This window comes from Glycine max, chromosome 16 (genome assembly GCF_000004515.6).
Source record: "Glycine max cultivar Williams 82 chromosome 16, Glycine_max_v4.0, whole genome shotgun sequence".
NCBI classification, from domain to species: domain Eukaryota; kingdom Viridiplantae; phylum Streptophyta; class Magnoliopsida; order Fabales; family Fabaceae; genus Glycine; species Glycine max.
In genome coordinates, this window is record NC_038252.2 from 28,133,424 (window position 1) to 28,147,772 (window position 14,349).

The 14,349-nt window shown below is 29.3% G+C and overlaps 1 protein-coding gene across 1 annotated transcript; it reads right to left on the reverse strand.

Annotated features, from left to right (window-relative positions):
• Positions 1-10,789: 10,789 nt before the first annotated feature.
• On the reverse strand, positions 10,790-12,921 carry LOC100795220 (40S ribosomal protein S4-1). Its single transcript, XM_003547884.5, has 5 exons — positions 12,791-12,921; positions 12,230-12,307; positions 11,967-12,147; positions 11,606-11,703; positions 10,790-11,365 (listed from the first exon to the last, which is right to left on the reverse strand). Exons 1-5 carry the CDS (start codon positions 12,791-12,793, stop codon positions 10,931-10,933), a joined length of 795 nt encoding a protein of 264 aa, XP_003547932.1. The 5' UTR covers positions 12,794-12,921; the 3' UTR covers positions 10,790-10,930.
• Positions 12,922-14,349: the final 1,428 nt, after the last annotated feature.

Genomic DNA, 14,349 nt, shown 5'->3' on the forward strand with positions numbered 1-14,349 from the left:
AGAACTTAAGTTACCCCAAGCACACAAAAAAAATGGCTAAGGCAACTGAAGCATAATGAATATGGTGACCGGAAAAACACTGGATGTTCTTGTTTGCACTTCTTTTTGCTTGTGGGTACTTGGTTCATTTGGATTTAAAGGTATGTCTTCTTTTCCAATATTTGTTTTGTGTGCAATGCATATTGTTATAAGTTTTGCAATTATTGTTTGCTTTGAGAGACTTTAAATGTGTTGACACAAAAGTCTAAGAAGAGAACTATTTTTTTATGATAATGAGATGCCTCCTTAGCTTGAGATATTTCCAAAGAAAACTTAATGGAGGATTATTGAATTGTTACTGTTTAATTATTTGTATATAATAATTTGATGAATTTTGGGAATTGAATATGTTTTGGAGTTATGCTCTTGTAATTTTGGGTCTATGGAGGTACCCATGAATTGAAGCAAGAGAAAGAAAAAAATAAATAGAGAGAGAATTGTGATTTTGTAGTATATATTTCTAGTTGTGATTTTTGAGTACATTCAAAGGCGATTTGTACATTGAATTCATCAAAGCCTTTCTATGAACCAATCACATGGTTTTAGGCTGCTTTTAATGACATCAAATGCATATTGAATTAGAATTGAATTTGTTATGGGTTTTTTCTTTCACATGTTATTATATATACTGCAATTGAATGTTATATGTAAAGGTTAATGAGGTATTCAATTGCAATTATCATTCAATTGTTATATATTAATATAGTATTTCATTACTTCAAATTCACTATATGCATAGGCATTAGTGATATTGTTGATAACATTTGGAATTAATTGGCACGCTACCTCATTTCAGCCATAGTTTTCTGTTTTTTGCTACTATTACATAAATTGTGTGGATTTCTCTAATTTTTTTGAGTATTCAATTAGTATAATAAATGTTGATAGGTTATACTATTATGATTTTTTTATATGACATTAATTGATAGAGAAGTTTAATGTGTATCAATTAAGAAACTATGTTAATCGGCATTTACATTATGAGATTAACAATTGAAACTAACTCTTAGTGAAAATACATGTTTACATTATTTTTATGTATGTGGTGATGCCAAGTATGATGTTAAGTATGGTGTTAAGAAGAAAATTTATTATATTGTTTATGAATTCTTTTTGTCATTTATAAGTTTTTAGAAAAAGCTTTTTTTTGACAAAGTTTTTAGAAAAGGATAAAACATGATGAGTGAACTTTTTAGTATATTTTCCAATTTAAATAAATAATTTAATTATTGAATATTTCCCTTATTTTGGTTTTTATAAAAATTCATTTTAGAAGCTATGTTTTATTTACTTTATTTTTTTATTATAGAAGTGTATATAATTTATACACATTTATTAGCTTATCGGGGGAATAACTCCTAGTCCTTATTATGAACAGTACCTCCATGGGTTATCCGAGATATGAATCCTCTAAATTTTTCTCTCGAATAAACTTGTATTTTGTGATATGAAACACTGAGGACTATGTGGAATGTTAGCAATATTGTGAGTATAATTTGCATATAATGAAATATTTGAGAGATGTTATAAATTATGGAATTGAACTTGGTGGAATCTCCATTGTATTAGAAAATACAATGATGTTAAATGGAGATCTTTGATCCAAATGAGACAAAATTCACTAGAGTTTGTGTCACTAACTTTGGTTATGGTACATTACTTAGAGATCAACCAAATAAATAATAATTAAGTTGGAGTTTATTGCTCTATAGATGGTTTGATTGAGACTTAGTGGCTAAAAAATCACTTAAGCAAATATTCCGTTGGAATATAAATTAAGAAATAATGCAATAAAGCATTTGCTTAAAATGATATAAATCTTATGTTTATGTGAAATCAATGACGGATTTGGCCAATCCTCTGACTTAAACCCCTAAGGATAAGATTATTACATATTTACATTAAACATCAAGGGGAATGAGACTTATGCCACTTAAAAACAAACAAATAGTGGTAACCCAATATTTGTGATTAGAAATCCCATGGAGAAGGTTCAATGGGAAAAACAAGTCATTTGTTAGTTTTGCTAGCACTAAAAATTAATTTAACCAATTTTCAGTTTTAGTCCTTTTTTATGGTGTGAGAAAGTGTTAGGTGTTACATTAATAAGAGGTTAAGTTTTATAGTTAAGTTTTATGTGGTTGTGAGAAAGCTTAAAAACTTAAAGCTTTTAACAATCTCCATAGCCTTTGCGGGTGGTGTATGATTTGCAACATACACTTGATGCAATCACCTATATGAGTGTTAAGTGGGGCCACTTGTATGGGATCCTGGCAAGATCTCTAAAACACTCATGAATATCAGGTGCGCATATGGCCTAGTAGCACAAAACAATGATAATAACAACAAGAATTGTGGGGTGTCATGTGATTGATAGACCACTGACACACATCAAGTGTTTTGGGTTCAATAACTTATTATACCCACTACATTGTGGGTTAAGTCCTATCAATCTAGGCTTGGTTCAATAGCTTACTACACCATATCTGACACATTGCATCCTAGAGAAAGAAAACCTAACAATTTTTATCTTTTCTGTAAAGACAAAAATCATAAGAAAATGGATTGAATTGTGATTTTAAGAATTTTTTAAACCTTTTTCGCAAACAAAAAACTATTATATGAAATAACTTTGAAAAAATAGATAACATATTTCACAACAAACTAAGTCAGACAATGGAATCAAATTTTGAAAACAAAACATGTTTTCAAAACAAAATCAAATTTGAACCCTAGGTCACTTTAAACACAAAGAGATCAAGAGAACTATAAGGCACAAGGATTTCTACTCTCGTCTCAACTATCGAGACTACATCTAGTTCTTGGTAAACTACCAAGTTCCAGTAACTTCTCAAAGCTACAAGTATTAGTCATTGTCACTTTTGTCTCTTACAAACCAAGTTTTACACCAAGATTGAACAACCTAGTATTCTTTGCCTTACCAAGCCAATGTTGGCTCTAAAACAAATATGAAGATTTGTTGTTTGGTTGGTTCACTAATTATTCTTAATCGTCTCACAAACAGATATGAAATCTAAGGTCTTAGTCTTTTCTCTCAAGATGTTCAAGGTGTTTTGAGAATGCTTGGAACTTTACAAGAATATACAAAAAAATCTTTTACAAAAAGAATTTAAATGGTAGAGCATTTAGGTTCATAACCCATTTCTTTAAAGCTTCTGATAATTATAGGTCTTCTTCAAGTGTTTGTTGTCTCTAAACGAATAGAAATCCTTACTTGAGCTCGCGTTTGCAAAGTGTGGTCATTGGAACATTTAATGTTTGCATTAAATGCACGTCCTTCTTCATGTTGGAAAATCACTCTATTTAGCTTCCTTGAAGAATACTTCAACGGGAAACCATATACTTTTTGTCATAACATGTCTGCCACAATAGGGTATGTCTTTTGATAATGTTTGAACTTCAAAGTGTTGAATGTTTCTTTATGCTTCTTAGGATTCAATAGATCCTAGGGGAATGTCGTGTAAGATAGCTCCTGCAAAATAAATCTCAAACACATAATATTCAATGAAGTTCTTAAATGTTTCCTTAAATGTTATATCAGATCATAAAGAATGTTTGCTTCTATTTGGAACTTCGATGCAAATTTAATAGATATGATCTAATATTGCATAAGATACGGTTCTTAATCTTTATATTTATTTGCATCCAATCAAAATAATTAATGTTCATGATTTATCTTAAGACACAAATGTCTTTTAACTTAACATTTTTTTAAATCTCTTCTTTAATCTTTTAAAATATTTAAAAGATTGTTATATATTTAGGTTAAATATTTCAAAAGGATAATGCATCTCTTTAATCAAATTTATTACATTTTTTAATGTGAATTAATGTCATATTTTAATTGGAATTATTACCTATTTAATTATATTATTACAAAATATTTTTGATTAATTATTATTAACCTTTATATTGAAGAAGGTTTAGAGAGTAAAGAATATCCTACACTTTCCTTTCTCTCTCTCTATGTGAGTTCCTGAATTTTCTCACAAAGAGCTTATTAGTTATGTTGTCCCAAATTGATTTTGGAAAGAGCATGTTATATTTTGAGATACTTGCGTATCACACGAATAAGTTCTCAAGGACGGTGTGAATTCACATGTTGAGACTTAATTTGTTTGAGATTATACATGTTTGTAAATTGTGATTCGTGAATGATTAATTCATATATTATTCATGTTTGATTGTGATCATGACAACAAGATCAACATAGTTTACCTCTAAAAATCATGTTTTCACCAAAGTTTTATCCAAAACTGAGTTCTAATTGGAAACAACAAATGGGTTACTTTTCAAATTTTATTTTCCATTGACAATATTAATTCAAGAGCAACATCAAGTAAAATAATGCTTTCGCATGGTACACGACTTGCTTTATGTAAGATAAGTGAATAAGCTTTTGCCGTTGTTGATTACTACTAAAATATTGGGCAATGAGAACTTGAATGTAAAAAACTCGAAGGATTAACCACAAAAAGTAGAAGGAAAAGAATAGAAGATGCTGCTAACTGGCAACAGCTAAAAGGAACACACATCGTGTGAGTGCGGGACGAAAATCGCATATGGTATAGGTCCACTTTTATTATTATTTTTATTTCATTATTCTTACTCAAAGTAAAGCAATTATTTTTCGTAGTTGTTATAGCTTACAAGTGAATATTCCGAGACACTAACCAGTCGACGATGATCATCGTTGAAGAACGTTCTAAAGGAGAAAATCAGAAAACATATTTTTTTCTTTTTATAAATATGATTAAATTTAATTTGTTTTTTATTAATTTTTTTACAAGTTTTAATATTTTTTAAATATTTATTTTTACTTATTAATGACATGACATACTTAGCATGTCATGTTATACGTAACTTTAGAATGATTGAAATGGTCATTATGATTTTATATATATATATATATATATATATATATATATATATATATATATATATATATATATATATATTTCTGTAAAAAAATATTATTATACATATATATATATATTATGTCGATATTAAATAATAACTACATAAACATTTTTTCAAAAATTGAAATCAAAATTAATGAATAAAATAATATTTAAGTCAGTCTCCAACAAGCACATTTGATACCGTCCATGGCAAGGTTTCTTTTCTTGCTTCAGTTGCTCGGTTCATTAGTACTATGTTACAAAACTACAAAAGTACAATGCAATTAACAACGTGAAAATCATGAAACATGTCATATTATAGAGATTTCTTACTATCAAAATCATAACAGTGCTGCTGCATTTTTCACGATACGGTAATGCTGGTCGTGAGTTTACCTACTGGCGGACCTACGTTGGCTCGAGGATACACTTACATTCCTTATTTTTTTAAAATTTATTAAATTTGTAAATAAAATTTTGTATTTTTATATTTTATTTTATCTATATTTATATAATTAAAACACTAATTTTATTTTTTATAATATATTCCTGATAATTTAGAATCTTGAATCCGTCAGAGAATTTATCTTTATCATTTTTAGAGTAATTGTACTCCATTTTTATATGTGAGAACACAAAGAAGATAAGGAGGAATAAATAAAGAAAAAAAGTGAAAGTGAACTAAAAGAAAAAAAAAAGATATATATTAAGCATTTTTGTTATTTTTAATATGTTATATTATTAGGTAAATTTTATCAAACGCTTATTACAAAATCTGAATATAAAATCAATTAAAAAAAATATTTGATGGTTGAAACATGTTATAAAAATACTTTTATACATATTGTATTACTAGCATCGAATTACACGTGGGTATCGATCAGAACTTAGTAAGGAAAAGTGCAAATATTACCTCTAAGGTCCAGCCATTTGTACCAAAAGTTTAGGAAAGGGAGATTCTTGGGTCCAATATTAGTTGGGATTCCCGTGGAACACGACAATCAAGTCGCTTTATCGTTAAAGACAGCTTTCAATATTCTTTTTTATAAAATAAAGAAAAGGTTGAATGCATACGGTACTTGTTTGATTTCATGTTAGATTTTCTAAAATTATGTTGAAATACCGTTTTACGTGATTTTTGATAGATTTTCATGCGTTTATTAATCATGGGTCTATGACTAATTTGAGTTAAAGTAATTTTAGATAATTTTTTGCATTAGATAAAAAAATTTATGATAAATTTTATTATTAAATTACTTTTATAATAAAAATATCATTTCAAAATTAATTTTATTTAAAATTTATTTTTTCAATACTCATTCAAATACATAATTTTATCCATGTATATAAGTAGCAAATTTCAAATTTGATCCTTATACATAAAAACATATTAAATGATTGAGAATAAAGACACTATACAAAATTTTACATTCTTATTCCATCACAATTTACTTTATTGTTTATTAATTTTTATAATAATTATTATTCTAAAAGTGATATCAATAATAAATTATACTTGACAACCGTACAAGTAGTTTCCACCATCATTAACCATTAAACTCATATATAGTTTCTTATGCTTGTAAACGTTACCGGTTTGGTTCTTGTCTCAATTAACTCCCTTGGGCATTCTTGATTAGTTCGTTATACGTGTATCAAATTCTTAATTTGGTTGGTATTTGTAGAAACGAAATTTAAAAAGTGTTAGATATGTAGAGACTAAATTAAAAATTATATAAGGAAGTTATTAGTTAACATATAATGTTATAAGACCAAATCAATAACGTCTGCGTGTATAAAAATCAATTTAATAAGTTTTTACTTATAAGGACAAAATTGATAATCTATTATACATATAGGGACTAAATTATATATATAACCAATAAAAAATTCCAAGCATCTGTTTTTCACCTTTGGATAATCTTCTTTAGAATTATAAAATATGTTCGGATAAATTAGTTCATGCCTTGAAGACAAGAATTGAGCTGCAATTTCAGTGGTTTAGATAGTACTACAAGTGTATAACTAAGCAATATCACATCATTTATTGCAACATAATAGATTTAGTGTTTATTTATTTTTAAGCCGAATAAAATTATTTTTTTATAGAATTTTTTAGTGAAATTAAATTAACATCAAACTCAAATTCTTAGATGGCATTGAAACCTATCTTAGACATTGTCCTTGGACTTATTAAGTAACATACTATTTAGTTGGTTATTGGACAACATACAAATGTCAAATCCTATAAATCTTACGCTCTGAAATGATCAATCCTTAATGTAAAAGGTATGTTAGAAATTTCAAATTGACTAATAATATAGTCAAATTAATGTGTATAAGAAGGAGAAAAATCATTCTTATAAGTAAATTTTATGGAATTGAATTAGGTTTAAAGGCTCAAATTCTAAAACAAAACTTTAAAATTAGAAGACGTCTAATTAACTAAATAAAACAAAATTATAATTAACGATAAAAGAATATAATCAGAATCACAGAGTGGGACCAATTTTTAAAAAATATATAAAACTGTAAAAAAACTCTAAAAACAAAACTTTTAAAATACAAGAATCAAAACTGAAATTGACATAAATTATAAGAAAACATATATATATATATATATATATATATATAGGAGTTGTGTGTACGTGTAAAAATTCTAAACCCTTTTTAATAACGTATGGATGTTAAAGCACCAGGTGCACAAATGTCTACACAAGTTATCCAGTACAAGGAAATCTACCTCGATCGACAAAGGATCAATATAAGACCAACTTGGTGGCACCATCAATGCAAACAAGCTAATAGAATCGATTATTCTCACTGTGTACCTTTTATTCCTTTACAGAGGTACAATTTTCGGGGAAGCTTCGCCCTTTTGGACTATACATAAAAAAGCTACTTATGGAAAAGTAAGTTGTCAAGATCATGTTGTGCATGCTCACATTCACAGCGAATCTGACTTTTAGTGTTGCATATTATCATGGTTTGAGACTTTGAGGATCCATTCTTCCTGTTTAAAATACGACTAATGATATATTTACATTCGAAATGAAAATAAGAGAGAAATAGAAAGAAAAGAAAAGAAGTAGAAAGAGACACTAATGAATGTGATAAAAAAAAAAAGATAGAAGTGAGATGGAAGAAAAAGGAAGTAGATAAAATTAATTTTCCTTGAAATAAATTGCAGAATATTTTCACCCTAAAAATATATTTCTCCTATTATAAAATATAATAAATTACCTTGACATTCTTTGAAATTTTGTAAGATTGCATGAACCTCTCCTATTTAAAGCATCGTGATACACATGTCTACTCGTCATTTATAATTTCTTGGTACTTGTCGTAGTACTCAATGGTAAAAAGAATAGCTAGTCCTAAACCATTCCTTTATTAGTTTATTTCATTTCTAACTCCCCGTAGCTGTTGGTCGTTTAGCTGAGAACATGACCATTTTTGAGTCACGGACAATAAGATAATTGTTAACGCGAGTATCATGTGTTGCAAGTGCAACCTCAATTAATCTACTATTCTATTTATTATGACAACATGGTAGAGCCTACTTTCTAGGGTAAATTTACCCGTCCTAATAACTTTTTTTGAAAGGAAATTGAAAGTTGAAAGCCTTAGGCCAAACACCCGGTTGTGCAACGCTATCTGGAGAGCATGAAGCTGAAATGGCAACAATGTATAGAAATAAAGTATAAGAAAATTTATTTTATTTAGAACTTTCATTTTCTCTAATAAGATTCATGGTAATTTCAACCACAAAATTTTGCTGAGCATGTTATAAATGTTTGAATTAAAGAATGATGAAAACTAATACATATAAGCATATTAATATTTAAATCACATAAATAACACTAAAGCTGAGCTTTCAGCTTTTTTATTTGGATTACAGATGGCATGGAGACTGCAGTATCGCGAGGTATTGTGTTGTTCATTCAGACTCAAAACCATTAGAAGCAATTTTATTAATATTCACAAAAAATGTGGTTCCGTCTTTTACTGGTTTTTTGGTTTTCGTCTTCTAATTCTTTTCTTTCTCAATCCGTTTTGGCTGATTTATCCCTGTGAGTTTAGTTGTGTGCTTCGTCTTTTATTTCCTATTTATAAAAATAATACATTAACTTGCTATGAATTAATTACGAAAAAAGATATAACTACTCAAGCGTTACACACGTTTATATGCTAGCAAATGCAGAAAAAAAATGCTACCGTAAATATTTCAAGAGTAATGCTATTGGTTACGAAAAGATTTGGTACGAAACACAGGAATCATTAATGTGGACCAATTTTATTTTTTTAATAAATATTAATTAAAAATTAAAATATATAAATGAAATTGGGTAGAAATTACTGATTCGTGCAATTACACGAAAATTACTTTCTTGCCAAATAGTATTTTCCAATATTTTGTTTGTAATATAAAAAAGAAAGCTTAATGGCATGTTTGGATAAATTTATTTTTTGCCCTAAAAGAGCTTATAAATAAACTTACCCAAACAAACAAACGCTTAATAAGGAGGGAAACAATCCCAACTGAAAATAACTTCAGTTTACAACTTGTATTCGGCTCCTCTAAAGTGCATATGCACAAATCCTAACCAATCGTACTAATAAACGGTTTAGATTAATACACCTCAATTAGAATTATCACATCAGATTTTCTTTTTTAACAAAATAAAATTATTACATTAAAATAGAAAAAATATAAAAACAAATTGTTATCGTGCTTCACTCAATCATCTTCATGTTATGCAAAAGAACAAAATCTCTACAATTGTTGCAGTACATGTATTTGTAGAGATTTATCAATTGATTCCGTCTATGCCTATCACAAAACTAACTGCACTGACAAATTTATAAATGAATTGGCAACGTAATGTATTGAAATTATGGGCCAAAATGTAATGTGAAATCCACAACATAGTATATAGGTTCTTGTTTATTAGACGAGAAGCCTCTTAGGCTGTTAATAATTTCTGGTTGCCACTCGGCTCTAGTGCAAATGATTCTTTTTTATTCTTCTCCCCGTTGTTGGCTTATATAGTACTGGATAAGTGGTTTGAAAAAATAAATCAATAAAGAGCAGTAAGAAGTTTTAAGATAAAGTGGCAGACTAAGAAGAACAACGTTGCAGCAATTGCATTAGGGTTTTGTTTTTGTGCAAATGATGAAGATGATTAGGTTAAGCGAGAGAGAAAAGAAAATTTATTCTATTTTTATTTTAATAATTTTATTTTGCTAAAAAAGAAATTCATGATGTGACAATTTTAATTGAGTTGTATCAATCTAAACCATCTTTCCCTAAAGAAATTAGTCCCCGGTGAGAAAATACGTTCCTCACACAATGTTACAGATTTTAGGATTAGGCAGTTTAAATATGATATCAAATCTTTCAACAGTAACAGCTAAAACGAAGTTATATAGACCACAGACCATATATTACACGGTACACATAGAAGGCCTCACGAAAAGTATATAAATTTCCAGCAAAATTTCGACAAGAAATGAACAACACAATCTGTGTTTCTTTTTCCACTCCCAAGTCTCAAACGGACATTCAATGTAAATCAACCACTCGCACAACATTGACGTTCAATGGACTTCAACAGAATCAAACACGCCCTTAAAAATATTGGTAACGGCAAAAACCAACTCTTAAGTTGCATTGAATCATTCAAGATAGTACGCATATAACATTCAATACCAACACGGTCCCTTAACAAGAGTTATTATTAAGACATTTTAGAGTGGGGACTTAAGTAATTTTATCCAACTAAACTACATCAAAACTAGGAAATGGAAAGATTCCTTCATGAATATAGCAGACGCGATAAAAGTTCTATAGTGCATTTAAGAGACAAAATTCAACGGATAAAATCTCAAAAGACAAATTAAATTACAAACCAAAAACATTGAATAAAAACTACCAAGCACTCAAAGTCTATTCATATCCTAAAGATTTAAGCAGCAGTTGCTTGTTGGGCGGCAATCCTTTTCCTAGCTTCCTCAATGATTGATAGCTTAATACCTTTACCCTTGGGAAGAGATATCCACGGTTTTGTTCCCTTGCCAATGGTGAACACATTGCCCATTCGAGTTGCAAATTCATGCCCAGTAGCATCCTGAACATGGATAGTCTCAAAGCTTCCCTTATGCTTCTCTCTGTTCTTGATCACTCCAACACGACCCCTATTCCTTCCACCCGTCACCATGACTACATTCCCAACATCAAATTTGATGAAATCAACAATCTTGTTCTCCTCCAAATCCAGCTTAATGGTGTCATTAGCCCTGATGAGAGGGTCTGGGTAGCGGATAGTGCGACCGTCGTAGGTATTTAAGTATGGGATACCCTTTTGCCCAAACTGCACTGAGCGAACTTTGCAAAGCTTGAACTGCCATCACACAAGAAAGACATGCGAATCATAACCATTAAGTGGGAACTAGGTTTCAAACGAAAAATTCAAAGGACTACACAAGTCCAAAAAATCAATGCTTCAGAAAAGCATCAACTTCAACACCAAGTTGATATAATACAAACAAGAACTTAACAAAATGAATCCACAAAGAATAGTGTAATAGCATCTAGGGGTAGGGAAGGATGAAAAAAATTCAACGTAACCAACCAAGAGTACCTTAGCCTCGTCATCCCTGACTGAGTGGAGACGGAATCGACCTTTGGTGTCATACAGCAGGCGGAAGTTCTCATTTGTTTTAGGGATTGATACAACATCTATAAAAAAATATAATTTTAGTAAAATAACAGAAGAAAAATCATGCCTCAAAGCAAATCAATAGATATTGTAGACTAGAATCATAAAGTATTGTGCTAAACAAACTCTATCTTGTACTATAGGGGTAGCTGAAGTCATATTTCAATAAGCAAAACAACAACAACAATAATAATGAATTACCACACGCAAAAAAGAAATAGCATATTGAATTGATAACATGAAGGAAGCAGCAATTCTTAATTTTCACAAACTACATACATACCCATAAAACCAGCAGGGTATGTTTTGTCAGTCCTGACTTTGCCATCAACAAGGACATGTCGCTGCATCAGAATAGCAATGACTTCACGGTATGTTAGAGCATACTTCAGCCGGTTTCGCAAAATGAGTATGAGTGGCAGGCATTCCCTCGATTTGTGTGGTCCAGATGAGGGCTTAGGAGCCTAAACAAGAAAAAAAAGTCCACATAAATCTTTGAAATGCATCCTTGAAAACTTTTCAAAAGATAAAGAAATTTTCACTTACAAATGCACCACCCAGTTTGTCAAGCATCCAATGCTTTGGGGCATTAAGCCTCTTCAGATGCTTCTTTAATCCTCTCGCCTGTTACAATCATAAATTGAAGTTCAAAGCTCAAACAAAAATTAATTAAAAATAAAAAATCTTGAATATCAAATCTAACACTAAACAAATAAAACTCGGGGCTACAACATACGAATTCCTACGCTGCCAACATAATTTTTATTTTTGTAGCATACACAGAAAACAGATAATATTCAAAATCCAATCTTCTTTCAGTTTCATGTGCAAAACGAAATCTAAAGAAACCCCATTCAACCCTTTATATGGCATGAATCTGTTAATAAACGAACAGCGACGCCGTGATTTGAAACACGGATCTGAATCTAAATTCTAAACAGATTGCAACACTCTATGATTACAAAAAACTAAACTATTTGTTCAAATATAACAGAAATTGGACTAAACCAGGTCATTTCATACAGATTGGAGAGTTAATTCAAGTAAAATGTCGAAAGAAAAAGGATCGAAACCATTGTGAAGAGGAGATTAGGCAACAACACTCACCATTGTGATTCGCTACCCAAGCTAGAGCTTCCGCTGCTACGGCTCCCTCCCTCCACCGAACTGAAGAAAAGAAGAGAGAGAGGTTGCGTCACTTTAAAACCCTAATCTTTATTGAAGAATTCCTTTCTCCGTATATTTTTTGGTCCATGATAGAACTCCACCGAACCAACTCACCAAGGCCCAACAAGAGGCCCAAATAGTAATTCAACAATTGCTCATTATGGCCCATATTTCCAAAACTAGCTGTCTTTCCATTATTGTTGGCAGCTTTTCAGAATTTTATTTCTTTTTACTAAAATATTGTTGCGTATCAACATATTGGATCAATTTGTTTAAATTTAAAATAAGAAATTTTAAAATAAATACTTAAAAAAAAACACTCATTTAATAAACAGATATAATTTGTTTATCAAAATAAATAAATAAAATATTTTTTAACATAAACATTTAGATAACACACTAAAAAATAAAATTTATTTATTTTATTAAAATAAATTTTTTTAATAAATAAGTTTAAATAAACCGACCCATTATTGAGATGAAAAGTTCTATATACACACTTCTTCAAACACAATTACTCTAATTTGCTAAAAGTTATTGAAAATTGTAAAAGTAAAAAATAATGTGAGACTCATAAAATTTTTAATTTTGATAAATATTAACCAATAAAAAAACAATATGTTTTCAAGAGAGTATTAACAAAATATGTGTTCCTAATATTTCTCTTGTGAAGATATACCAAAGAAAAAATATTTTCATTGTTTATCTAGAAAAGACTAGTATCTTATCCAAATATGTAATGGAAACTTCCATCATATATGTCAACAAAATCTTATTGAGATGTCAATAAAATTTTGGTAAAGAAATAACTTTTTGAAAAGGTGAAGGATTTTAATAGCTATTTGGGAATGACAATAGTAATGTCCATAAGTGAATTACTACTATAATGGGCTTGTACTTTTGTTAAGACTACCACCAAGCGTATTTATTGACATTTTCTTAGTGTATTTGAGTTTTTTTATTTTAATCTTTTTATTTATCAAAGAAAAGGAATTTGGATTAATTTGAAATTCGGCCAAAAAATAAAAAAAATTGATCAAGAATTGTTTCTGTCAAATATCAAACTTAGATAATACCCAAACGTTAACCTTAATTCCAACACGTTAATCATTTGTGCCTAATTACTTGATTAGTTATGCCATAATAAAAAAAAAACTTTTAGATAAAAAAAATACACATTAATCATTTGTATAATTCTCTTATTCTCTATAACTTCGAGTCTTGTAATCATGTTGGTGGTGGAATTAATCTCAAGGGCTACCATAATAGATTTTGCTTTTACACGTTTTAATTACTGAAGTTTATGTTTTCTAAATATCTTTTGAAAAAAATTTGATTGATTTAAAGGGGTGATTTTTATCGGCATTAAGAACAAATTGATAAAGATTTTGAAAGAATCTATTCAACCCTCATTCTAGATTCTCGACCTGATCCAACAAATGTGATTTCAACCCCAAGCAGATATACAAGTGCATACTGTTTTTGATTGGATTGTTTCT